Genomic DNA, 25,984 nt, shown 5'->3' on the forward strand with positions numbered 1-25,984 from the left:
AAGGTCCCCAGGCTGCTCAAGGATCCTGACTCAGCTCACAATGACAACTGAGGGGACAAAGGAGCCCCCGAAGGGAAGGTAAGAGTTTTGGGTCCCATCCCAGCCTGGACACAAGTTCCCTGCGGTGCTTCCCTGGAAGTGGCCTTGCTCTCGCTGGAACCCAGTAATTTTTGAGATCTGGGACCTCTGAGCCTGGGAATTGGAGACAGAATTGGACATGGCCTTGGAGTGGACAGCCCTGAGCGGGAGCAGGTGGCTCCTTCAGAATGGGGGGCAGAGAGGGGCAGGGCTAGGGGGAAGCACAGGGCGTGGTGAGAGCAAGGGAAAGGTTCCAGACCCAGCCTGGGACCGGGGAGCTGAGACCTAAAGGATGAGCAAGAGTTAGCTGGTGATGGAAGAGGAAAACACCCTCAGACGCAGGTCCAGGAGGCAGGGGAAGGCTGGGTGTGCTAAAGACGCACAAGAAAGGCAGCCTGGCTGGAGCTAGTGCCTGAGGGGGAGGAAGCAGCCCGAGATAAGGGGCAGGGAGGAAGTGACAGGGACAGGGTGCTACACACACAGGCCACCCAGCTGCCCTGTGCAGAGGGGGCCAGGCAGAGTGAAAGCAAGGACGCTAGGAGGCCGGGCCGTGTGCAGGTGGTGGCCCCACAGAGGACAGGGCAGGGGAGGAGGGGCTCACTTGGTGGCTGATGGGGGGGTCAGGGAAAAGGAGGACCAAGGAGGGAGAGGACAGGAGATGAGGTTAATGCTACACAGTGAGTTTGGGGTGCCTTGGGGTTATGCTAAGGTGCGGGGAGTGGAGGGAGAGGCAGGGGTGGGTAGGTGGGCTGAGACTCTAGGCATTGCTGTGGGGACAGACAAGGCCCTAGAGAGGAGTACTAAGGGTGGGGGGAGAGGGCCTAGCCCGCACCCTGGAGCTCCCCAAAGCCCCTGCACCATCAGAAGATGAAGAGGTATGGCAGAAGGAGCAGGTAGAAATCCAAAAGGAGAAAGAAAGCCACAAGCAAAAGGGAGCCTCAAAGGAGGATGAGGACCGGCTGGGAAGTGCAGCGGTAGGGAGCTCTGGACCCGCGAAGAGGCCCTGGGGTGTGGAGGTTTTTATGGTGGTGGAGGGATTCCCAAGTCCATGATGTGCGACCAGGTGTGCCCGTGAGCCGGCCGCCCACCACCCAGGACTGAGCAGGCTGCGTTCTGCACACCAGTAGTGCCTGGTGCAGTTGGCCGTGTTTTGTGGTCTTAACTGCAGTGCGAACATCTCCCACACGGTGGCGCCAAAGGCCAACTCTGTGCTTACCCGGCTTGGATGGGGCAGAGCAGGGGTCAGTTTGGGAATACTCAGCCCGGGGTCACCATAGGATGGGAGGGACCGATTGCCAGAAGGCCGGTGGCCGGGACCCTCCCCACCCAGATGCCCTCCCAGCCCCCGTCGCAACAGTTCTCTTAGCGGTAGGAACTCGCAGGAATAAACTACACGCCCCACACTGCAGCCCTTGGCGGCGGCCCGGCCGGAGAAGGTCCCGGGGGAGCAGCTCATCCCATGATCAGGAGCGGCAAGGACGTCCCTCCCACTTGTCCCTTAGGAGAAAGGAGCCAGGAAGGAAGGAAGGACGCCCGCCCAGCCCGCGGGACACTCGGTCACCCCACCCCTTGCCCACGCCAGCCCAGCACGGCCCGGCTCACCGCTCCCCCTGGAGGCCGAAGCTGGACCAGCGCGGGCAATCGCGGAGACCCAGCCCGCGCTCCGGGCGGTGTCCCCAGGGAAAGCCACCCAGGAGCCCAGCAACACGTGCTGGGTCGGTCTGGAGACGCCCCGGTAGGGCACGGCCACGCTGCGTTTGAGAATGATTCCAAGTTCATGGAAAACTACCTTTGGTATAAGTAAGAGCAAAGAAAAGAAAACCGAGGCAAATGACAGTGCCCAGAGAGGACCTGAAAGCCTCCCTCTTCCCAGGCTGTTCTGGAACTTTCTCCACTGCACCGTGTGTAATGTGTTGGGCTCCTTTCCATATTTACAGAGAACCCTCACTCTCCACCCTGACGGGACCCCAGCCACCTCTCAGACCCTCCTCCTTTCCTCCCTCCAGCCCATGACTCAAACACAGTAAGTCCATCCCCACCTCCTAGCCACCACCCTTGCTGCTCTCTCTGCCTAGAACACTCTTCCTTGGGATGGACACGTCCATTCCCTTCTTGTCACTCAGAACTCAGCTCTAGTGTCACTGCCTCCAAGAGGCCTTCCCTGATTACTTGCCCAATTACCCTTAACATCCTGGTTTGCTTTCTTCACAATTCTTTATTTATTTTTTTAAAATTTCTTTGAAAGACAGAGTTACAGAGAGAGAGGGAGATGGAAAAAGAGAGAGAGAGATCTTCCATCTGTTAGTTCACTCCCCAAATGGCCACAACAGCCAGGGCTGGGCCAGATTGAAACCAGGACCCAGGAACTTCTTCTGGGTCTCCCATGTGGGTGCAGGAGCCCAAGCACTTGGACCATATTCCACTGCTTTTCCAGGCACATTAGCAGGAAGCTGGCTTGGAAGTGGCACAGCTAGGACTTGAATCAGCGTCCATATGAGATGCCAGCATTGCAGGTAGCAGCTTAACCCACTACACCACAACGCCGGCCCCCATAATTCTTTCATGTCTCTGAAATCATCTTATTTATATATTAGCTACTGTCTGTCTCCTTTGGCTGGTGTCTAAACTCCTCAGTTGTGGGAACCTTGCCTATCTGATCTGTCACTGTGTCCCCACTATCCAGAATCATGCCAGGCACATAGCAAGTGCACAATCCATGCCTGCTGTCCACTTCCAGTGGCCACAGAGCATCTCAGGGCACATGTGAACCACCTCCAGCCCTCTGTCACCCACTGGTGGGCTGGGTGTTCCCTTTAACCCTGATTGGACGAGCCAGCAATCAACATCTGTAGGCACCCATCTTTTCCTGCCTGAACAACTGGTTCGTTGGAATACATCTTTTAAATTAGTGATTTATTCATTTGAAAGGCAGAGAGACAGAGATCTGCCATCTGCTGCTTCACGCCCCTAAATGCTCGAGCTGGGCCAGGCAGAAGCCGGGAGCCTAGAACTCAGTCCGGCTCTCTCACGCGGGCAGCAGAGACTGGAGCCTCTGAGCCATCGCCTGGTTATTTCCAGGGTGCACACGGGTAGGAAGCCGGAGTCAGAGTGCGGCTGGGATTTGAGCCCAGGCACTCTGACAGGGTGCGCAGGCACCCAAGCGGCGTCCTCACCACTCTGCCCGCCCCTCGGGTAAATCTCTCAAAAGGCAAGATGAAGGGGAGGTTCGCTCTTGACACCCGAGACATCCTGGAAACAACTGCTCTTAACATGAGACCCAACTCCCAGTCTCTGGGGAACGTGTGCTCTCACATCGTATTCACCATCGTCAATCTCAGAGGCCAACAAAAAGGTCTTATTGTCCCTTACGTTTGCTTTGTGTCACCATAAAGGAGACGGCGAATTGCAGTGCTAACGGGGGGGGGGGGGGGGGCAGTGAAAACATCAGAAGGAACAAGCGGCTTCTTCTTCTACTTCTTCTTTTTTAAGATTTTATTTTATTTATTTGAAAAGCACAGTTTCAGAGAGGAGAGAGAGAGAGAGAGAGAGGTCTTCCATCCACTAGTTCAATCCCAAGATGGCTGCAATGGCCAGAGCTGTGCCGATACGAAGCCAGGAGCCAGGAGCTTCTTCTGGGTCTCCCACGTGGGTGCAGGGGCCCGAACATTTGGGCCATCTTCTACTGTTTTCCCAGGCCATAGCAGAGAGCTGGGTGAGAAGTAGAGCAGCCGGAATTCGAACCAGTACCCATATGGGATGCCGGCACTGTAGGCGGCAGCTTTATCGGCTTCGCCACAGCGCTGGTCCCGTTGCTGTTGTTTTTCCCCTTTCCCTTCTAAACAATGTCTCCAGCCCAGACCCCTCTTTCCCCTACAAAGGCGTCCACCTGCCTCCCTGTACCTCTTCCTGGATTGTCCCCAGACCTTTTAGATGCTATCTGCCCAAACTGACTACGCCACCTTTCCCTGGCCCTGACCCTCCAGGCCTCCCCAGCTCACTGAAAAACACCACCATCCCCCCATGACCCAGCCCCAGAGCCCCCGCACCATCTGGGCGCCTCCCTTTCTCCAGACCCCATGTCTTATTGGCCACTAAGCCCTGCACATCTCCAACTGTCTCCTTCTCTCTGTCACCACTGCCCTCAACCGGCCCAGGCCCCCACCAGCTCACCTGGAAATGGGGCAGCCTCTTGCTGCCTCCTGCCCATAACACACCCACCCAGTGCCTCAGTGACCCTTGCAAGGTAGGACTATGACCACAAATGGCCATTTGGGGTGTGTGTGTGAACCAACGGAAAGGAAGACCTTTCTCTCTGTCTCTCTGTCTCTCTCTGTCTAAATCTGCCTGTCAAAAAAAAAAAAAAAAAAAAAAAAAAAAGATTTATTTACTTATCCAAAAGGCAGAGTTGGTGGGAGGAGAGAATATCTTCCTCTGCTGGTTCACTCCCCAGTGGCTCAGGACTGGACCATGCTACAGTCAGGAGCCAGGAACTCTACGCAGGTGGCAGGGGTGGAAGGACTTGGGCCATCTTCCCCTGGTTTCCCAGGTGCATTAGCAGGGAGAAGGATCAGAAGTGGAGCAGCCAGGACTCAAACCAGCACCCATATGGGATGCCAGCGTCGAAAGCAGCAGCTCAACCCGCTGTGCCACAGCGCCAGAAGGGCAGGTTTCTGTTCCGACTTCTCACAGAAAGCTGTGGGGGGAGGTGCAGACCAGAGCTAAAACCTCCCCACCCCGTGTGTGTGTGTGTGGGGGGAGGGGGTGCTGCAGGGTCCTGCACGTGTGGCCCCAGGTTTTCTGCGTTCTGGGACTGAACTGTGCTACTCTGGAAACAGAACCTGCAGCGCCATGGGTGAGGATGGCAGTTCACCACATCTCCCTCCACACTCCGCCTCTGCCCCCAGTGGGAGGGACTTTCCGCAGGCTGGAGTCCGGCCCCCTAGAACATGCACTAGAGGTCAGAAGGCCCAGGACCCAAGCCTAGTGCCGGGCACAGGATGTGCTCAGGGAATGAGACCTGCCTCAGAGCCAAACCGACCGTGACTCAGGGAGCCATGATGGAGCTCGGCCCCTTCCCTTCTCCCATGACGTGGAAAGTTCCTGCCTCCCCTGAGCCCCAGGACAGGGGACCGTCAGCTGTGTCCTTCCCTGCCCAGCTCATGGGCTGTTAGGCAGAGGCCTCGGAGGCTCCAGCCACCATGGTCCTCAGGCACTGCCCTTCCCTCGTGGCCCCTGGGCAGGGGAGACAGCCAGGTGGGTCCTCAGGTGTAGTCGGTCCTGGTGCTCACAGGCCTAGACAATAGTCAGGGCTGGGGGCTTTAAGGGGGGGGGCAGAGGACGCAGGTCTCCTGGATGAGGGGACGTTGAGCTGTTGTCCAGGTGGATAAGGGGAGGTCAATAGCAGGCAGGTGGGCTGAGAGGGCAGGCAGAGGCCAGAGGCGGGACCACGTCCAGGGAGCCGCAGCAGAAGGCAGGACAGCACCGGCCCCCAAATAGGTGGGGAATAATAGTAGCGAGGCCAGACAAGATGACAGCAGAGACCCGGCTATGAGCTGCGACAATGGAGACAGGACAGAGACGGGACAGCGTGGCTGGGGGACCATGAAAGGGAAGGGAACAGCCCCTTCGAAGTGGGACTTTTCTGGAAGTGGGATCCCGGCATCCCAGACAGAGACACTTCCTCAGAGCGCGCCTCGAGGAGCCCTGCATAACGGGACAGGGACAAGTTCTGCCACCGCCACCCCAGAGGCTGGCACACCTCCCTGCCCAGAGTACCCAGGAGGCACTGGGAGGGGGCGGGGGTGGGGAAGGAGATGCTCTCAGGAGGTGGAATCAGGAGGCGGGGAGGGTAGGAGAAAGGAGAATCCCAAGAGCTCCTGCGGTTATGGGTCATTCACTTGTTCATTCAACAGATATTTCTCGAACCCCCACTGTCAGCCAGGGCAGTGGGCACAACGACCTCTGTGGTTGCTGCCCCTACATGGCTCAGAGACCCACAGGCAGGCTAAGTTAGGCACCCCAGCACCCACGGGCAGGCACGCTGCCTGGCCCCGGTGAGACTGCCAGGGGGACCAACCTGAAGCTGGCAGGGGGTCAGATGGGCAGGCCGTCCCTGGAGATGCTCGGGGGTGGTGCTGGGGGTGGGCAGGGGCTGCCTGGTGCCGGTTCTGAGAGCCCCGGAGAGGCCCAGCCTCTGGAGGACACGTGGAGGGACAGGGGTGCTTTGCAGGGCTGAGCACGAAGGACGGAGAGGACGTCCGGGGATGACCACGAAGACTGCTGGGTCACCAGGAGAGGGCATCCGGGGCTCTGGGCACAGAACAGACTGGGGAGGTCGGCCGTGGATGGATGGGCGCCCTGGGACTGGACGACATTTTAGGGCCAGAGAAACAAAGGAAAACCCAGCCCCTGGGAGCAGAGGCCACGTTTTAGCACCGCAAAAGGGGGGCACAGAGGAGGCTGGAGGGCAGAGGACTGGGAGCGATTGTGGGGATATCTCTGGTAAGGGCTAGGGAGGAAGAGGATGTCAGTGCCCCCAGGCCCTTCGGACCCCAGGACTGCTGGCCCAGCTGCAGGGTGCAGGGCCTGGAGACGCCTGAAGCAGGGCACGCGCCAGAGAGGGCAGAGGTGTCTGACTGATAGGGGTGTGGGAGTGGAGCTGCCCCTTTGTCCCCAGTGTGGGTCAACTCTCAGCTCCACCTTAACCCAATCCTAGGAGGGCCTGCGCTCCAGCCTTGACTTTGGGGAGGCTGGGGCTCTGCTTCCCTCCCTAACACCAGTCTCAAGACAGTGGGGACCCAGACCCTGGCAGAGTCCCATCCATGCCCCAGGAGCAAAGCCTGAGGTTTCCTGAAACCGGTACCCAATGAGTAGTGGTACATGGTCTGGCCCAACAGTGGCAGAAGACGCAACCTGCGCCTACAGTGGGGAAACTGAGGCAGGGGAAGAGGCAGAGCTGCTCTGAACCCACGAAGTGTGGGATGGTGGGGTTGCTGGCCTCCCTGCTGCCTTCCCTCCAACCAGCCCACCCCAGGAGTGGCGGCTCCCAGGGTCTATGGCAGGTGTTGTCTGGGATCTCAGAAGGGCACGAGGGCGCCCCAGTGTGCCCCCTCCCGCCGTCTTAAGAGTCTGTGTGGTGCTCCCACAACGCGATCCTTTCCCCCAGGACACCCTCGCGTCCCCAGGGTCCCCATTCTTTGCGAGCCCGTGGACTCCGCGGCCACGCGCGGGCGCCGTTACCCACAGAGGGCGGAGTGAGCCACGGGCGCCTCCAGGGGTGCGGGCGCCGCGGGAGCCCAGGGGGTGGGGCTCAGCGGGCCAGGGGAGGGGCGCGCGGCAGGCGGCGGGGCGGAGGGAGGGGCAGGCGCCGGCGGCGGCGACAGCGGCAGCTGCGGCGCGACCAGGCCGGGCAGCGAGAGCGCACAGACAGCGCGAGGTCCTCGCAACCCAGCGCAGCCATGTGAGTGTCCGCGGGGTTGCCGGGGGCCGGGGGCGGGCACTGCAGTGCCGGTGTCCCCCCTGCCGGGGCCGCCCCAGGAGTCCCGGATCTGCAGCCCCGGCCGCGGCCCTGTCCCGCCTCCCACCATCCCCGGGACCCCGGCCGCGCGGTGTCTTTCCTCCCCTCCCCCCGGGCGCGGAGGGCGCAGCTTCGCCCCACAAAAGACGCCTCCAGGCCTGCCGCGCCCGGCGCTGCCTCCTTCCCTCCCACGGCAAGGCCCTGGCGGCCGGTGCCCCGGGGCTCCGGGGTGGGCCAGGCCGGAGGGCGGGCCCAGGGCGCCAGCCTGGGCCCTGGCACGGGCGCACCCCGGGAGCTCCCGCTGCCTTTGCTAAGGAGGAGGCTGAGCTGGAGATGGGAAGGGGGGCGACAAAGGGTACAGGCTGGCTTCGGAGATGAGCTAATCTTGCTGGCCGCACGGGCCGCCCTAAGCCGATTTGGGGCCGGGCGGGAGGTGACCGAGCCTGGCCTGGGGCCGTGCTGTCCTCAAACCTGGTGTAGTGGAAGCTGGAGAGTGTAGCCCTGGTGCAGTGGGGAACTTACCCAGTCCCTGAAAATAGGACTGGCCCGGCGTGGGGGTGGGGGTCTCCGCAGGCAGCCAGGCCTGAGCGCCCTGCAGAACTGGTTTGGGGAAGGGGCTGCTTTGCTCACCCAGGCGAGAGGTCGGGCCCAGACTCGGCACTGTGGCACTGGCTCTCCTCTGGTCCTGGGCAGGCCGGAGTCCCACCTCCAGCACTGACCCTTCCCAGCCGGTTCCAATGGATGTCCCGGCTGGTGGACCAGCGCCTACTGTGTGCTGTCTAGTGTAGCAATAACCGTGCCCTGCTCGCCGTCCGTGGGGCCGCGCCGGGCCTGCAGCATTAGGCCCAGTGTCAGCCTGAGGACGGTAATGACTGGCAGATGCAGAACAGTCCAGAGACGTTATTCACAGCCTCAAGGTCACACAGCTGGTTTGCGGAGAAGTGGGAATTACATCTGAATCTTCATTCCTGCACCCTTCGCCTCCGTGGTATGGGAGGGTGGGAACTGGGGATTGGGGTACAAAGTATCCCAGCGGACGCCGAGGGCCTGTAGCCCCCTCTGCCGCCCTCCTCCCTGCCCTGGGCACTGTGGGCAGCAGCTGGAGAGAGGCGACGGGAGAGCAGTCCAAGGAACCTGGGCTTGGTGGGGGGAGGGGAGCACGCAGGACTCCCGGCTGGCCGGCGGGTCCTGCCCAGGTGGAAAAGCAGCAGGGGAGGGCGCGGGTGAGTCACAGCGGGCCCGCTCTGCTGCTCCGCTCCGCCGCCTCCGGGGCTGGCGCCCTGGCCAGGCCCTGCCCGGGGGAGGCCGCCGGGATCCCAGCGCGCGACCGGACAGGGAATGTGACCAGCTGACCAGGGAGGAGGCCGGCAGGAAGTGAGGCCACCCGGCCGCCTCCGCCCGGTTCCGGGGTCGGGAGGGGGGGTGGTCCTAGTCCCCGCCGCCGCCCCCCATCCCCGCTCACCCCCTCCTCTCTTGGGCAGCTGCGGGATGATGTCAGCAGCTGGGTTTGGGGCAGTTGCCATGGAGGCAGGGGCAGGCCCAGGAGGGACCCCCGTCTTCCTCGGCCGGGTTATTTTTAGCGTGTTTACCTCGGTTGGGGGCCGCCCTGCGGAGGGGCGGGGCTGGACGCGGGACTCCGGGAGAGGCGCTGGCCTGGCTTGCCCTGAGCTGGACAGGGCAAGTGGCACGACCTGGGATCTGGGGGCTGTGCGGACGGGTCTGGGTTCCTTTCCCTGGCCGCCCTCCCCCAGCTGTGCCGCAAGCCCCCAGATCTGTGGGACCTGGGTTTTTCCTCCTGTTCTTGTTTTTCTCCTGTTCCATATGGTGGCTGGCGAGGCGGCCCCCTCCGCCTGAGCTCCAGGGATTCAACTCCTTCCTCCCACCTCTGCCCAGCGGGGATCTTGCCCACCCACCCACCCTCTGAGAAGGCCATTCTGGTGGTCACTTATGGGGCTGGGGGAGTGAGTACCAAGAGTTACACATACCGGTTCCACTGGGAATAGGCAGCTGGAGGCAGCAGAGCCCCGGTGGGAAAAAGAAAATTGATGTGACAGTCTCCCGAGTCCAGAATTCCAGGAGACTCTGTGCCCCACCCCAGCCTGGGGGAGCAGAGCCCAGCTTGCTACGGTACAAGGGAGAGAACCGTAAGTGGGTAGGGGAGCTGGAGTGGACAAACGTGAAATGTAGTCAGGATTTGCTGTGGCTGTGTTGAGATGACCCAGCCCCCGCCCCGCCCCCCACCGCTCCCTCCTTCCACCATCTTCCTGGTGGAGGGCCCAGAAAGCTCAACAGTGAGCCCAGCAGACAGGCCCCTGCCCCCACAGGGCTCTGTCTGGTGGGAAGACAGGCCCTAAAGGAGAACTGACAACTGAGTTTTGTGGCCTCAGGGATCAGAGAGAGGAAGCTGTGGAGGCACCAAAAAGGAGGAACCAACCCAGGCAGGCTTCCTGGTGGAAGAAGTCAGAGGGTAAGGCTTGAAGAGAGATGGGGAGTTGGTTGAGAGTCATGGGAACAGGATACGGGAGCAATGGGGCCTGCTGCCCAGACGCTGAAAAACCAGTCCAAGGAGAGGGTTGTAGTCAGGGCGGAGAGAGCCAGAGGAGAGCAGGGGGAGAGCGGAAGGCTCGCTGCAGGTCCTGGAGTCTGGGAATGACCCTTGGGGCAGAGCCTGGCCTTGGATGTGTCACAAGAGACTGACTAGCGGATGTTCAAGATCCAGAGTCCCTGGGTCAGCAGGCCTGAGTGTGAATCCTGACCCTGCCACTTATCAGCTGTGCAATCTCAGGCAGATTAATAATTGTTCCTGAGAGCAGTTAATGTTTGTTGTGTGCTAGCAGCGCAGTTATGTGTGTCCACCCCAACCTCCCTGCCCCACATAAAATTCGCCCTTCCCCCAACATCCTCCCTGTGGTCTGTGAAATAGTCGTTGTGATTATCTTCACTTTACTGACAGGCACCTGAAGCCCCAGAAGCTTAAGAGTGGCCTTAAGTCTTTTTTTTTTTTTTTTTTTTTTTTTGACAGGCAGAGTGGACAGTGAGAGAGAGACAGAAAGGTCTTCCTTTTGCCGTTGGTTCACCCTCCAATGGCCGCTGCGGCTGGTGCGCTGCAGCCGGCGCACCGCGCTGATCCGATGGCAGGAGCCAGGTGCTTCTCCTGGTCTCCCTGGCCACAGCAGAGAGCTGGCCTGGAAGAGGGGCAACCAGGACAGAATCTGGTGCCCCCACCGGGACTAGAACCCCGTGTGCCGGCGCCGCAAGGCGGAGGATTAGCCTAGTGAGCCGCAGCGCCGGCCGGCCTTAAGTTTTAAGTCATGCAGCCAGCGAGCCTCAGGTTTCTCGTGTGTGGGGTGGAGCTAATAGGACCTATGCTATAGGGTAGGGGTAGAGAAACTTTTATCTGCCAAGGGCCATTGGATTTTTATAATATCCTTTATGGATCATACAAAATAATCAACTTGAAAATTAGCCTGCTACAGAATCTATTCAAGACCTGCCTGCAGTCACTGTGGCAGAGCCAGACTAAATGGCTTTGCAGGCCTTACGCGGCCCGTGGGCTAGCTGTTCCCCACCCCCGCCCTGTAGGGTTGCTGCCACGTTAAGTGAGATGAAGTTTGCGAAGCACAGGGAGCACTCAGTAAGAACAGTGTCTGGCATTGTGAGCTGACTGCGATTGGAGCCGCGTTGTTAGGGAACACAGCATGCTGGGCGCAGGTTAGAGTGGGGACGGGGAGCACATTCGGAGGCCGCTGCAGAGGCTGAGGGCAGAGTCGGTGGCAGCTTGCACCTGAATTCTAGCTGTGGGCGTGAGGGTGCTAGTTAAGAGCTAGACCTGGCAGGAGTGGGTGGCAGAGTGGATGTGGGGGTGACTGGCTGGGACTCTGAGGATGTCTCCCCGTTTCTGGGTGCACAGATGGTGGAGTTGTGAGGAGAGGTTCAGGCTGGGAGAGTCAGGTTTCAGGAGGGAAGTGGTGACTCAGTCTGGGGGCCTTGCACTCAGCACACCCCCTAATCGCCTGCTGTGCGCTGTCACTCCGCTCCTGGGAGGCTTCCGCAGGCAGTTGGTGCTCAGAGGAGCGGTTTGGGTGAGGGGGAGATAAGAAGGCTGGCAACGTGTGGATGGCATTCAGCTGTGCGAGACATGCACAGCCCAAGGGCGGGGGGCTGGGGCCCATTTAGGGAGGGGGAGACAGGTAAGGCCTCTGTGGGAAAGGAAGGTGTGCGGCCAGAGGTAGGTGGGAACCCAGGATCGCGCTGCCTCTTGAAATTCAAAGGAAGGGAAGGTTTGAGGAAGAGGAAGGGAGCCACCAAGTCAGAAGCTGTACTGAGATCAAGCAGGGTAAGGACTGACACCGCGCACGGGGCTCAGCAGCCGGGAGGGCACTGCTGGCCTGGTGCAGACAAGGCGGGGGCGTGGTGAGAGGAGAAGGCAGAGCAGGATGGGAAGAGGAGGGAGCGGGTATGGTGAAGAGACGGAGATAGACATCTCTTCAAGAAAACTTGGTGTTGCAAGCAGGCATTAGGCATAGCACCTAAGACACCACTTGGGACACCAGCATCCCATATTGGAGCGCCTGGGTTTAGGTCCCAGCTGCCTGCTCCTGATTCCAGCCTCCTGCTAAAGTGCACCTGGGAGGGAGAAGGTGATGGCTCACGTACTTGGGTCCCTGCCACCCATGTAGGAGACCCAAACTGTGATTCGCAGCTCCGGGTTTTGATCTCGTTCAGCCTCGGCTATGGCGGGCATTTGGGGAGTAGTCAACCAATGGATGGGAGATCACAATCTGTCTCTCTGCCTTTCACATAAATAAATTAAAATTATTAAAATTAAAATTAAAAAAAACTTGGCTTTGAATGGAGAAGAGCGAGGTCAGGTGAAGAGAGGAGAGCTGGAGAGAGACAGAGCCCACAGGGGGGAGTAATTTTATAGTTATTAATTTAAAGCCAAGTCTAAATTGAAATATACATGGAGTGTGTATGTGCTATGTGTGCAGCTTAGTGCATTTTCAAGGGAACAGACCTATGTAGGATCAGGAAATCAAACATTGCCAGACCCTGGAAGGAGCACAGTCCTTTGTGTGCCCTGCTAGTCACAACATCCCAAGGGTAACTGCTTGTCTGATGTCTATCACCGTAGATTAGTTTTGCCTGTTTTTAAACTTCATTAGCAAGGGACCCATACATACAAGGGGACTTCTAAAAGTTCATGGAAAAATGATGGGGCTGGCACTGTGGCATAAAGCAGTGCCAACATCCCATATGGGCACTGGTTTGAGCCCCTGCTGCTCCACTTCTGAGCCAGCTCCCTGCTAATTGCCTGGGAAAGCAGCAGAGGATGGCCCAAGTCCTTGGGCAGCCGCAGCCACATAGGAGACCCGGACGAAGCTCCTGGCTCCTGGCTTCGGCCTGGTCCAGCCTTGGCTGTTGCAGCCATTTGGGGGTGAACCAGTGGATGGAAGCTCGCGCTCTCTCTCTCTTTCTCTCTCTCTCTGCCTCAGCCCTCTCTGTAAGTATGACTTTCAAATAAATAAATAAATCTTAAAAAAAGTTCATGGAAAAAATGAAATGAAAAGACAAGTTTATTTTGGTGTAAGAATTTTTTGTTTTGTAAAATAATTATTTAATTTATTTGGAAGAGTTAAAGAAAGACATAGAGAAAAAGAGAGAGACAGACAAACAGACAGATCTTCCATGCCTGGTCCATTCCACAAATGGCTGCAATGACCAGGGCTGGGCCAGGCTGAAGCCAGGAGCCAGGAGCTTCTTCCAAGTCTCCCTCATGGGTGGCAGGGACGTAAAGGACTTGGGCCATCTTCTGCTGCTTTCCCAGGCACATTAGCAGAGGGCTGGATGGTAAGTGGAACAGCCAAGACTTGAACTGGAGCCCATATGGGATGTTGGCACTGTGGGTGGCGGCTTAACCTGCTGCGCCACAGCACCTGCCCCTGGTATAAGAAATTTTGAAAGTATAGTTTTTTCTTTCTTTCTTTCTTTCTTTCTTTCTTTCTTTCTTTCTTTCTTTCTTTCTTTCTTTCTTTCTTTCTTTCTTTCTTTCTTTCTTTCTTTCTTTCTTTCTTTCTTTCTTTCTTTCTTTCTTTCTTTCTTTCTTTCTTTCTTTCTTTCTTTCTTTCTTTCTTTCTTTCTTTCTTTCTTTCTTTCTTTCTTTCTTTCTTTCTTTCTTTCTTTCTTTCTTTCTTTTATTTAAAAGGCAGAGTAACAAAGAGGCAGAGACAGAGAGAAAGAGAGAGATCTTCCATCTGCTTGTTCACTCCCCAAATGGCTGCAGTAGGCAGAGCTGGACTGATCTGAAGTCAGGAGCTTCTTCCTGGTTTCCATGTGGGTGCAGGGGCCCAGGGACTTGGACCATCTTCCACTGCTTTCCCAGAGAGCTGGATCGGAAGTGGAGCAGTTGGGACTTGAAGCCTCACTTTTTTTTTCTTTTTAAAAAAAAGATTTTTTTTTTTATTTGAAACTCAGAGTTACAGAGAGAGGAGAGACAGAGAGAGAGAGGTCTTCCATCTGCTGGTTCACTCCCCAATTGGCCACAACGGCTGGAGCTGCCTCAATCCGAAGCCAGGAGCCAGGAGCTTCTTCCGGGTCTTCCACGTGGGTGCAGGGGCCTAAGGCCTTGGGCCATCTTCCACTGCCTTCCCAGGCCATAGCAGAGCTGGATAGGAAGTGGAGCAGCCGAACCGGCACCCACATGGGATGCCGGCGCTTCTGGCCAGACGTTAACCTGCTGCGCCACAGCGCCAGCCCCTCCACCACATTTTTAAAATAATATACATTTTCATGAACTTTTTGAACATCCCTTGTTATGTGTAGATTTCAAATAATGTTTTTAGTTTTTTTAAAGTTATTTAATTTCATCTACTTGGAAGACAGAGATACTGTGAGAGTGAACTTCCATCCACTGTTCACTTCTCAAATGCCTGCAACAGCCAGGGCTGGACCAGGCCAAAGCCAGGAGCCAAGAGCTCTATCCAGGTCTCCCATATGCATCATCTGACACCTCCCAGGCACATTAGCAGGAAGCTGGTTAGGAAGCAGAGTAGCCACGACTGGAATTAGCACTCCAGTACGGGATGTGGGCACCCCAGGAGGCAGCTTAACCGTTATGCCACAATGCCTGCCTCTCCAAAAAAGATATTTTTGGCTCCAAAATAAACATTTTAATTCAATTTCCTTTTAAAAAATATTTTATTTATTTGAGAGAGTTACAGAGAGAGAGATCGATCTATCTCCTAACCACTGGTTTATTCCCCAAATGGCCAAAATGGCCAGGACTGGGCCAGGCCAAAGCCAGGAACTTTATCCAGGTCTCCCAAGTGGGTATAGGGGCCCAAAGATTTGGGCCATCTTCTGCTGCTTCCCTAGGCCGTTAGCTGGGAGCTGGGTGGAAAGTGGAGCAGCCGGGACTTGAACTGGTGCCCATTTGGCATGCATGGCAGGCAGTGGCTTAACTGGCTACACCACAGTTTTCTATAGACGTTTTTGAGGTGCTCGAATGTCCTCTAGCGAACGTTATCTCTGTATAATATGCATTCATATCGTCGCATAGAGTTGTATATTCCTCTCTGCCATGTAGCAATCCCACTATTCATTGGTAACCATTTGCATAGTTTCCGAGGTTGTTTTCAGTTGTTGTATGGGAGAGGCTTGTTTGAGACCCATGGAGAAAGTCTGAAATCCCCATCGTCTATGAGAAAGGGGAGATGGCTAGGACTGTACAGGGTTTAATGGGTGGGAGGAGGGAGCCTGACTGAGCTCTGTGGTTCCACGGGGGCTGCCAGCCTGTGTGCAGGTGCAGAGAGGACAGGGAGCCGGCTTGCCCCCGGGCTGGTTCTGCCAGGTGGGAGAGAGGCTGAGATTACCAGCAGCAGGCAAGTACGAGGATAGCAGCTGTGCATCCGGGCTGGCGAGGAGGCAGTGCAGGGAAGGTAGGGACGAGGAGGTAGGAGGGAGCTGGCAGACAGAACGAAAGCAGAGGCGGACTGAGCTCTGTGCAGGGGGGCATCTGTAAAATTCCGGGCTGCATCTCCAGTTCCTTGCATGTGCCTTGCACAGCGTTGTCGTTCAGTGACTAGTTGAGCACATGAAGGATCCGAGGGACCAGAGGCCTCAGGTAAAAGGCAAGTGAGATGGAGGCGATGGAGAAAGCCTGAGATTTGTCAGTGTGGCTGTGATTTCGGAAAAGGGCATTCCCGAGGCAGATGATAAGGCCCAGGGTTGAAGGGAAGAGAGGCCAGTGTGGGGTGGGCCAGCCCTGGAGTACAGAGGTTGCCCATGGCGGGGTATTTGTTACCCAGACTGCAAGGAGACAGTCGAGAGAGAACAGCTTTTCTCACACTAGTCCTTGGTCCTCTTGCTTCTGACTCTGTGTGCTGGGGGAGGGGGTCCGTGGCTTTGTTGGAAACGCAGACCCCTTGCTTGCCCTGGGCTTGGGGCGAATGTAGCCATGCAGCAACAGCAGTGAGCCTCAGGAGGCAGGATGTTGATGGGATCCAGCAGCGTGCAACCCCTTGACGTCAGGGGGTGGGATGCCTGGTGGACCTGGACATGGTTGCCTGTACCCAGGCTGGAGGTGGACAAGGGCTGCACAAGGAAGAGATACCCTGGGTGGGGAAGAGCTGGCGCCAAGGGAGCTCAGCACTGAGGGGCCGTGTGAGGCCAGGGGGAGGAGCCTCAGCCCTAAGAAGCCTCTTTGGCTGGGCAGTGGGGCAGTCCTGGGATTGAGCACCTGCAGGTGTTAAGGGTAGGAGTGGCACATGTGTCTGTGGGACTGTGGGCACCCAGGTCCTTCTCTGCACTCCTCTTGGAGCAGCCACAGACTTCAGCCTCCTCCTCTCTGCTCCCAGAGTCCCCGTGCCCAGTGGCCTGCTCTTCTACCCCCTTTAGCATAGTCTCTCCACTTTGGCACCCCCAGCCCTTCCTTCCACTCTCTCAGCTCCCACCTGCCATGCCTCGCACCCTTCCAGCTCTTCCCTCAGCGACCCTCAGCAGCCACTCTGAGCCCCTACTCTCACGGTCCCCATACTGCCTGCACTCTGCCCCTTCCTCCCACCCTCCCTACTCATTGCCTGCCCTTTACACGCAATACTGACCCCAGCCGAGAAGACCCCCATTAGTTCTCTCCCCGAGGGGAACCCTCAGGCACCCCTCCAGCCGGCCAGTTGAGCCAAGGCCTGGTGCCCCCCTAGTCCAGCGGGTCCCGCCCCATCCCGGCCGGCTGAGTCAGGCGGCAGGAACTGGGCGGGGGGAGGCGCCGAGAGTAGCCGAAGCGGAGCCAGAGCCGCTGGGAGCGAGCACGGAGCCCATCTGGGCCGGCGGGGTCGTGGGGGGCGAGCGCGGGGCAGGGGCCGTCCCAGACCTACCATGAACTCCAAGAAGAAAGGTAGGACCTGGCTCGGGGCTGCGCGGGCTCCGGAACTGGCCCCAGGGCGGGTGCAGGACGGAATCTGGGAGCCAGAGGTTCGTGCTTCGCCGGAGAAGGGTGGGGGGTGCCTGCCGAGGATCCCTTCCAGCCAAGGGCAGGGGTGAAGGCGTGCGTCTGTGACTCAGTTTCCAGGCTGGAACCACAGGAAAGCGAAGGGGGCGGGGCATTTTTCGACACTGCCCCCCTACTCTGGGAATCCCCCCGGCCGCCGGGCGGCAGGGAGGGCTCTGGCGTCCTAGGGCTGGGAGCCGGCAGGGAAGCAGCTCTCGCCGGCCAGGCCTGTCGGACAGCTCGGCAGGACTTAGAGCGTGCACCTGCCCCGCCCCGTGACCTCCCGCGGCCTCCCGGGGTGGGGGCACCCGAGCTCCTGGTGCCCCGGGGTTGGGGTGGCCGGGGGCAGGGCTGGGGAGCCGCCCCGCCCTCGGGTAAATAGGCGCTTCCGCACATTCTTTGCGCGCCCCGCCCCTTTCCTGCCCCTTCCCAGCTGGAGGAGGGTCCCGGAGCGCGCGACCCCCCTTCCTGCCCCGCGGCAGGCGGAGCCCGCACCTCGGCAGGAAGTGGGGGCCGAGCCGAGGCCACGCCGAGTCCCAGGCCGAGTCGCCCGCGGCAGCCCTGTCATTAGCCCTGGGGGCTGGAGTCCTGATGCCGGAGCCCACTGGGGCAGCTGTCCCTGGTGACCGAGGACTTGCTGCAGCCCTGGGACCGCGCCGCGGGGAGGGGGCCCCCGGGGGCTCGACTGGTGCTGGACACCTCCCCCCCACGCCGCCCCCAGGGAGCCCCGCGCGGACTCATTCCATGATGTCCCTGTCGGTGCGGCCGCAGCGCCGCCTGCTCAGCGCCCGGGTCAGTAGGAGCCAGTCCTTCGCCGGCGTCCTCGGCAGCCACGAACGGGGGCCCAGGTACGCGGCGGTGGAGGGGTTAAGAGGGTCACGTGAGGTGGGTGGGTCGGTCGGTAGTGGGGTGTAGTGAGCTTTGGGGGACTCCCGCTCGCCCCTTCCTGAGGGCAGCCTCTTGTTCAGGAGCTTCCAGGTCTTCAGCCCTCCGGGGCCCCCCCGGAAGCCCCCCGCGCTCTCTCGCGTGTCCAGGATGTTTTCTGTGGCTCACCCAGCTCCCAAGGTGCCGCAGCCCGAGCGGCTGGACCTGGTGTACGCGGCACTTAAGAGGGGCCTCACGTAAGCAGCTGCCTCTCACCCGCTGCCCCATCCCTCCCCAGCCCCACCCCTCTCCTGTCTGCCGGAGAGAGGTGAGTTCACTCCTGCCGGCACCCCTTTCCCCAGGGCCTACTTAGAAGTGCACCAGCAGGAGCAGGAGAAACTCCAGGGGCAGATAAGGGAGTCCAAGAGGAATTCGCGCCTGGTGAGTGACTGCACTTCAGGATGCTCCGTGCCCAGGGAGGGTCAGGTGAATCAGGGGTAGAAAAGGGGCTGTAAGGGAGGGCTGGGGGCAGCCCTGTCCCCAGCTTCTTCCCTGTGCACTTTCTGCTTGGAATCCAGTGCCTGCTTCAGGAACATCAAGAGGGGTAGATTGGACGGCACAGACAGGAGTACCAGTTGTAGTAGTTGGACTGAGGAGAGAGCTGGAGGAAGCAGCTTTTCTGCTGGCTGAATGGGGGAGTCCCTAGCGGAGGGAATCGTGTGCCAGGAGGCACAGAGCTGTCTCCCTCCCGGGCTGCAGAGAAGAGGGAGAGGTGGGACAGGGCTGCCAGCACTCCCCAGGGTGAGGCATGCAGGAAGGGGGTCAGTCCCTTCTGGGGAGACAAGAGCCCTCGCTGGAGTCCTCCCAGTCGCTCCTAAGTATCCCTTCTCACCTCCCCCTGCAGGGCTTCCTGTATGACTTGGACAAGGTGAGTGTACAGAATGGCATCAGAAGGGGTTGGCTCATGGGGAGGGGAAAAGGCCCCGGCCTCAGGCCCCTCCTGACACACCTCTCCCCCAGCAAGTCAAGTCCATCGAACGCTTCCTGCGGCGACTGGAGTTCCACGCCAGCAAGGTACATGTGCAGTGTGCCTGCAGAGTGGGGGGGGGCTCGCCAGGCTGGGGTTAGTGGTGGGTCTCAGTCCCCCACCGCCACTCTACCTACCCTCCCAGATTGACGAGCTCTATGAGGCGTACTGCGTCCAGCGGCGCCTCCGGGATGGTGCCTACAACATGGTCCGTGCCTACAGCACTGGGTCCCCGGGCAGCCGAGAGGCTCGGGACAGTCTGGCAGAGGCCTCCCGGGGCCATCGTGAGTACACAGAGGTGAGGGATGGGTGCCCGTGAGGCAGAAGCCCAGGGTGGGCAGGGCTGGTGAGAGGGGACTGGTTCCGGACCCCTCCTGTTTCCGCCCCTCCCTTTCAGAGCATGTGTGTGCTGGAGGGCGAGTTGGAGGCACAGCTGGGCGAGTTTCATCTCCGGATGAAAGGTACTGAGCCGAGGGGGTGCCGGGTGGGGAGGAGGGAGTGCGTTCAGGACCCACCAGCACAGCTCATCCACTTTCCCCTACTCCCAGGGCTCGCTGGCTTCGCCAGGCTGTGTGTGGGCGACCAGTACGAGGTATGAGGATGTGAAGGGAAGGGCTGGGGTGCCAGGGTCACGACACCAAGGGCTGCCTCATCACACTTGTTCCTCTAGATCTGCATGAAATACGGGCGTCAGCGCTGGAAACTCCGGGGCCGCATAGAGGGCAGTGGAAAGCAGGTGTGGGACAGCGAGGAAACCGTCTTTCTTCCTCTGCTCACGGAATTCCTGTCCATCAAGGTGATGTCTCTGCCCAGGTCCACAGGCCCCCCATGACCTTGAGAACTGTCTGTGACCCCTTCGTTGCTCCATGACCCTATGACTGTGTGACCTGAGGACCTTCATGACCTTGTGATTTCCTCACGACCTCCTGACCCTGTGACCTCCTCAATATCTTCTCACCCTCTGAATATTTGATCCCCAGAGTTCCTATGAGGCCATGACCTCTATGATGACCCCACCAGCTAGGACATCCGTGATCCCCATGCTCCCAGCTTGCTTGCTTCAGGCCCCCATGGCGCCATGACCCTGAGACTGTGATCCTGTGACCATTTCATAACCTCAGAATGCTCAGTCTCATGGCCTCCTATCTTCTGACCCCACTGTGCACTCTTGGCTGCAGGTGACAGAACTGAAGGGCCTGGCCAATCACGTGGTTGTAGGCAGCGTCTCCTGCGAGACCAAGGACCTGTTTGCTGCCCTGCCCCAGGTTGTGGCTGTGGACATCAATGACCTTGGCACCATCAAGCTCAGCCTGGAAGTCACATGGAGGTTGGTGGGGCTTCAGGGTTTCGGGGCAGGGCCTGGGGGGGGCTATGGCACCTGCTGATAGCCCCTTCCCTCCCCAGCCCCTTCGACAAGGATGACCAGCCCTCGGCTGCTTCTACTGTCAATAAGGCCTCCACAGTCACCAAGCGCTTCTCTACCTATAGCCAGAGCCCACCAGATACTCCCTCACTTCGGGAGCAGGCCTTCTATGTGAGTCACAGCCCTGACCCAGGCCTTCCCTCTCCCAGGGATGCTTGAGGGTGGCCCTAAAACGTCCTCTGCTTTCTCCCAGAACATGCTCCGGAGGCAGGAAGAGCTGGAGAATGGGACAGCATGGTCCCTGTCATCTGAATCCTCGGACGACTCATCCAGCCCCCAGCTCTCAGGCACTGCCCGCCACTCATCAGCCCCCAGGCCCCTGGTGCAGCAGCCCGAGCCCTTACCCATCCAGGTTGCCTTCCGAAGGCCTGAGACCCCCAGCTCTGGGCCCGTGGATGAGGAGAGAGCCATGGCCCCAGCTCTGGCCAATGGGCATGCCCCCTACAGCCGGACTCTGAGCCACATCAGTGAGGCCAGTGTGGACGCTGCCTTGGCTGAGGTTTCAGTAGAGGTTGTGGGGCCAGAAAGCCCAGCCCAGGGACCGAGCCTGCCTGTACACCGAGATCCCATCTGTGAGGAGCACCCCAGCCCTCCTCTTCCTGCCCCAGACCCCGGCCATTCTGCCACAAGCCCCACCCTCAGTGCTACAGGCCCTGCCTCCACACCTGCAGACGCTGCCCCATCTGCACACCTGGACTCAGTTTCCAAAGCCACAGACTCCAGCCCTTCTGACTTGCCAGGCCCTATCTGTGTCACTACAAGCTCCACCTCTAGTGCTGTAAGCCCTTCCCACAGTGCTGCAGGCCACACTCTCACTACTACAGGCTCCACCACTACAGGCCCTAGCCTGAATACTGCAAGCCCCACTCACAGTACTGTAAGCCCCGCCCATACCACTGCAAGCTCCACCTACACTACCACAAGCCCCACCCAGAACACCACTGTGTTAACTCTCACCACTGCGAATCCTAACCCCAACACTACGGGCCCAGTCCAGACCCCTGCAAGCCCTGCCCACTCTGTTACAAACCCCACGCAGAGCACCACTGTGTTAACTCCTACCACTACAAGCCCCACGCCCAGTGCTATGAGCCCAGTCCAGACCACCACAAGCCCCACCCAGAACACCACTGTGTTAACTCCCACCACTACAAGTCCCACCCTCAGTGCTATGGGCCCAGTTCAGACCACCACAAGCCCCGCCCTTATAACGTCAAGCCTTTCCACTTCTGCAGACCACACTACGCTCCCCAGCCCCTCTGCACCTGTGTGCCCCACCCTCTTAGGCACCCACCCCTTGCCCTGTAGCCAGCCCATCTCTACTCCCAGTATTCAGGCAGACTGCATAGCCCCTAGCACCTCCTACCCAAGCGCAGCCTGTTCTGGTTGGAAACCCCTCGTGAGCCCTGCCCCCAACGTCCCAGAGCCCATCTTGCAGAGCCCAAGCCCCCCTCCTTCACCCCAAACTCCTGCACTGCAGCATTCAGAACCTCGCCTGGTCTCAGCTGCCCAGGACCCAGTCCCAGGGGCAGCTGGAGGGGCTGGGGATAGGAGACTTGAGGAGGCCCTGGGGGCCCTCATGGCTGCCCTGGATGACTATCGTGGCCAGTTCCCTGAGCTACAGGGCCTGGAACAGGAGGTGACCCGGCTGGAGAGTCTGCTTATGGTGAGGAGGAAGGGGCGGGGCAGGGCCAGCGTGTGTGTGTGTGTGTGTGTGTGTGCGCGCGTGCGCACGCGTGGGCGGGTGGGGGTGGGGGAGACAGGAGGGCGGCCAGGCAGTGCAGCAGCTCTTCCTCTTCACAACCTCAGCAGAGACAAGGCCTGACTCGCAGCCGGGCCTCCAGTCTCAGTATCACTGTCGAGAACGCCCTGGAGAGCTTCAGCTTCCTCAATGACGACGAAGAGGAAGACAGTAATGGTCCTGGGGACAGGTGAGGGGCTGAGTGAGATCCGGGAGGGGTGGGCTGGGTGAGAGGGAGGAGAGAGAATGTGGTGGGGAGTGAACAGTGCCAGGTGAAAGGAGCTGGTGAACTGGGAACGAAGGCGAGGAGGGAGCAGGTGGGCTGGGGCCAGTGAGGGCACATAGGGTGGCCTTGCTGGCGGCTGTGCCTGTGTTCACTCCTCCTGTGTACCCCTAGTGTGTCCCTGATGCCCATGTCTCCAACCCCGTCTGTCCCCAGTGCTTCTGACCGCCCCTGTCCTCGCCTCCTCCGTGTCTGCCTCCCTCACCGGTCCCTGTCATCCTGTGACCCTCCAGCCCCTGCTCGTCCCCTTAGCCTTGGCTTGAACCAGCCTCCTGAAGGAAGTGTCTCTGTGCCTCCCTACACACATCGGCTCCCCCAGCACCGGTTCCCTTCGTCTCGACTCAGAATCTCTAGGAGGCCCTGGGCCTTAAGCGCTCAGTCCCGGAGTGGCTCTTATCAATTACCAGTTGAGAGTCGTACCCGGTCTCTCCTCCCTCTGCTGCTGCCCAGGTTGCGGCCCCATGCCCTCCGCCGCTTCCAACCCACATTTCGTAGACCGTCCCGCCTGCAGCCCTACTCCCACCCATCCCAGCCTCGGAAGCCCCGGTAGCCCCGGTGAGCCTAGTTGGAGGTGGCACAGGGCTGGCTGATCAGGAGACCCTGCTTCCACCTGCTGCTCCCAGCCCCTTCCTCCTCCTGGAAGTCCTCCGTGAACTTACCCATTGTCTGTTGTCTGTGCATGGTCTGTTACTCCATTCTGGGATAGGGAAACTTAATAAAAAATAAACATTGGTGACCAGATGGTAATGTGTGCTCCTGGGGCAATCGGCCCCCTTTTTCTCTTAGGCCCCCAGGCAGCCTGGAGGCTGGGGCTGAGGACAGCCTAGACTCACCTAGCGCCCGCCCCCTCAGCACAGGGTGCCCAGCCCTGGACACTGCCTTGGTCCAGCACCTGTATCACTGCAGTCGCCTCCTGCTGGTGAGACCAGTGGTATTCCCCATCCCCTTCCCCATAACCCCTTGCCCCAGGGACCCCTGTACCTCTGCCGAGTCCCACACCCCAATGTCCCAGGGCCCTGGCCTCTGGCTCTCAGTGGAGAGAAGACCTCCCACACTCAGGCTCACTTTGCCACCTCTCCCAATGCATGCCGGGGCTCCTCCAAACCTCAGGGTCTGAGGGACTTGGGTGCCACCCCTTGTTCTCCAGAAACTGGGCACGTTCGGGCCCCTGCGCTGCCAGGAGGCATGGGCCCTGGAGCGGCTGCTGCGGGAGGCCCGCGTGCTTGAGGCAGTGTGTGAGCTCAGCAGGCTGTGGGACGTCCCCGTCACGTCTGCCCAGGAAGGTACAGGCCCTTTGGGCTCGGGCTCAGGCACCTGCCCCAAGCCCCTTCACCCCACCTCCGTCGCCTGTCACCTCCCTGCCTGCTCTTGCTGATGGTTTCCCTGCACCCTCTCCTAGTGGTGCAGTTCTCCACCTCTCGACCTGGCTTCCTGACCTTCTGGGACCAGTGCACAGAGGGTCTCGGCCCCTTCATCTGCCCCGTGGAGCGGGTGCTCCTTGCCTTCTGCAGCCAGCACGGTGCCCGCCTCTCCCTGCGGCAGCCAGGTTTAGCTGAGGCTGGTAAGTGGGCTGCCTTCCTACCCTTTCCGTCTGTCCTCTCCTGGTTCCCCAGTGGTGGGGACCTCAGGGAAAGCCAGGTCAGGCCCCACCAACCCAGGAGCCGTGCACTGAGAAATAGTGAAGGCTCCTGCGTAACGGTTGGAGGAGCCTGATGGGTAGGGTGTGCGTGGGGCCCTGGGCCTGCGCCTGGGTTGGGAGCACTGCCCTCCCTCTAAAAGCCTGGGTCCATCCTTCCCACAGTGTGTGTGAAGTTCCTGGAGGACGCCCTGGGGCACAAGCTGCCCCGGAGGCCCCAGCCAGGCCCTGGCGAGCAGCTGACCATCTTCCAATTCTGGAGCTACGTCGAAACCTTGGACAGCCCCTCCATGGAGGCCTATGTGACCGAGACTGCTGAGGAAGGTAAGGCAGTGGCCCTGGTCAGAGCAGCCTTACCCTGTGGGTAGGTCTGAGGGTGTGGACGGGGACAAGGCCTCTTTGTCCTGCCACCTTGTCCCAACCCCCTCTCCTTCCTGCCTTCAGTGTTACTCGTGCGGAATCTGAACTCAGATGACCAGGCTGTTGTGCTGAAGGCCCTGAGGTTGGCACCTGAGGGGCGGCTGCGCAGGGATGGGCTTCGGGCCCTCAGCTCGCTGCTCGTTCATGGGAACAACAAGGTCATGGCTGCTGTCAGTACCCAGCTCCGGAGCCTGTCGCTGGGCCCTGCCTTCCGGAAGAGGGTGAGAGTTGGGTAGGGACCTTGAAAGGGCGGGGGCTCGGGCCCCAGGCTGCCAGAGGCAGGCTAAGTCTCTCTCTTCCCCTTGCTTTGTCAGGCCCTCCTGTGCTTCCTGGACCAGCTGGAGGATGAGGATGAACAGACCCGAGTGGCTGGCTGCCTGGCCCTCGGCTGCATCAAGGTGCCCCTGCCAAGCCAGCCGCACTTTCTCTGCGCTCCCAGCACCTCTACCCCCAGACCCCTCCTGCCTCCTCCTCTAGGCCCACCTTGTTGCTCTCTCCCCTAACAGGCTCCTGAGGGCATCGAGCCCTTGGTGTTCCTGTGCCAGACAGACACAGCAGCCGTGAGGGAAGCTGCCCGGCAGAGCCTGCAGCAGTGCGGTAAGATAGGGGATCGGGTGCGGTGGACTCGGGCGTGCTGGCCGACGGGGAGGAGCAGGGGCTGGGGCCGGGGCCGCTCCTCAGCCCATCCGCACACATCACAGGGGAAGAAGGTCAGTCTGCCCATCGACGGCTGGAGGAGTCACTGGATGCCCTGCCCCGCATCTTTGGACCTGGCAGCATGGCCAGCACAGCATTCTAAACTCCGTCCACCGGCTCCCAGGGCCCCTTCCCCTACTTTCAGGGCTTACCAGGCACTGGCAGGGAGGGTGAGGGCTGGCTCGATACCCCTCCCCCACAGATTCCTATCAATGTAAAGTCTAATATATTCTTCTGTTGCCCCTGGGGTTGGTAGAGTCGGTGCCTGCAGTCAAGTGCCTCCCAGCCTCAGCATGGCACGTCCCAGCCACAGACAGTGTCCGGGGCCTGGCACCCTGCCCCTGCCCCGCCACATCCCATGGTTTTGTATTTTATTTACAGAGTTTTACAGAAAATAAACAGATTGCCTTTCCTACATGGCTTGGTACACTCTCACACTCTGCTCCGCCCTCCCCTAGCTGGGGCTCTCGTGGACACCGCTGTGTTCACGCTCCAGCTGTGGCAACAGCACATGCATTTGCCCTGGAAATCCGGGTGGTACAAAGTCCAGGGACTGGGACTGGGCTTGGGGAAGTGGGGGTGGGGTGAGTCAGTCTGCAGACTGGGCCCAGGGTGCAGCTGAACCATAGAGCTGGCCCAGAGAAGCCCCACAGGGCATGTCCTGGGAATGGTCCTGGCAAGGGGTTAAAGCAGTCAGAAAGACTGCATGGTGTAGCTGAGCTTGTGGCCACCAGGGGGCAGAAGAACCACATCAGCGGATGCCAGGCTCTTGGTCCTCCTCTTAGCCCAGGCAGCTTCCTACTCAAAGCTGGGTAG

General features: G+C 59.6%; 1 protein-coding gene and 1 non-coding gene across 4 annotated transcripts; one reads left to right on the forward strand and one right to left on the reverse strand.

Moving 5' to 3' along the window:
• Positions 1-25,585, forward strand: RIPOR1 (RHO family interacting cell polarization regulator 1). Of its 3 annotated transcripts, none has more exons than XM_051846938.3 (22): positions 1-78; positions 17,800-17,926; positions 18,047-18,199; positions 18,305-18,383; positions 18,847-18,870; positions 18,963-19,016; positions 19,115-19,267; positions 19,367-19,430; positions 19,518-19,561; positions 19,640-19,765; positions 20,148-20,296; positions 20,374-20,503; positions 20,586-22,058; positions 22,202-22,323; positions 23,203-23,335; positions 23,564-23,699; positions 23,816-23,977; positions 24,218-24,376; positions 24,497-24,693; positions 24,787-24,870; positions 24,979-25,069; positions 25,174-25,585. In XM_051846938.3, the coding sequence occupies exons 2-22, from the start codon at positions 17,823-17,825 to the stop codon at positions 25,269-25,271; spliced, it is 3,735 nt and encodes a 1,244-aa protein (XP_051702898.1). In that variant the 5' UTR covers positions 1-78; positions 17,800-17,822; the 3' UTR covers positions 25,272-25,585. The 3 variants fall into 3 exon arrangements, with proteins under 3 accessions (XP_051702898.1, XP_051702897.1, XP_051702896.1); XM_051846937.2 differs by lacking the exon at positions 1-78 and adding an exon at positions 7,406-7,537; XM_051846936.3 differs by lacking the exon at positions 1-78 and adding an exon at positions 16,840-16,985.
• Positions 3,544-17,462, reverse strand: LOC127491404 (uncharacterized). Its single transcript, XR_016225305.1, has 2 exons — positions 16,966-17,462; positions 3,544-3,786 (listed from the first exon to the last, which is right to left on the reverse strand). It is a non-coding gene; the product is annotated as an uncharacterized LOC127491404 (transcript).
• Positions 25,586-25,984: the final 399 nt, after the last annotated feature.

This window comes from Oryctolagus cuniculus, chromosome 18 (genome assembly GCF_051225735.1).
Source record: "Oryctolagus cuniculus isolate XC-2025 breed Fujian yellow rabbit chromosome 18, ASM5122573v1, whole genome shotgun sequence".
Lineage (NCBI taxonomy): Eukaryota > Metazoa > Chordata > Mammalia > Lagomorpha > Leporidae > Oryctolagus > Oryctolagus cuniculus.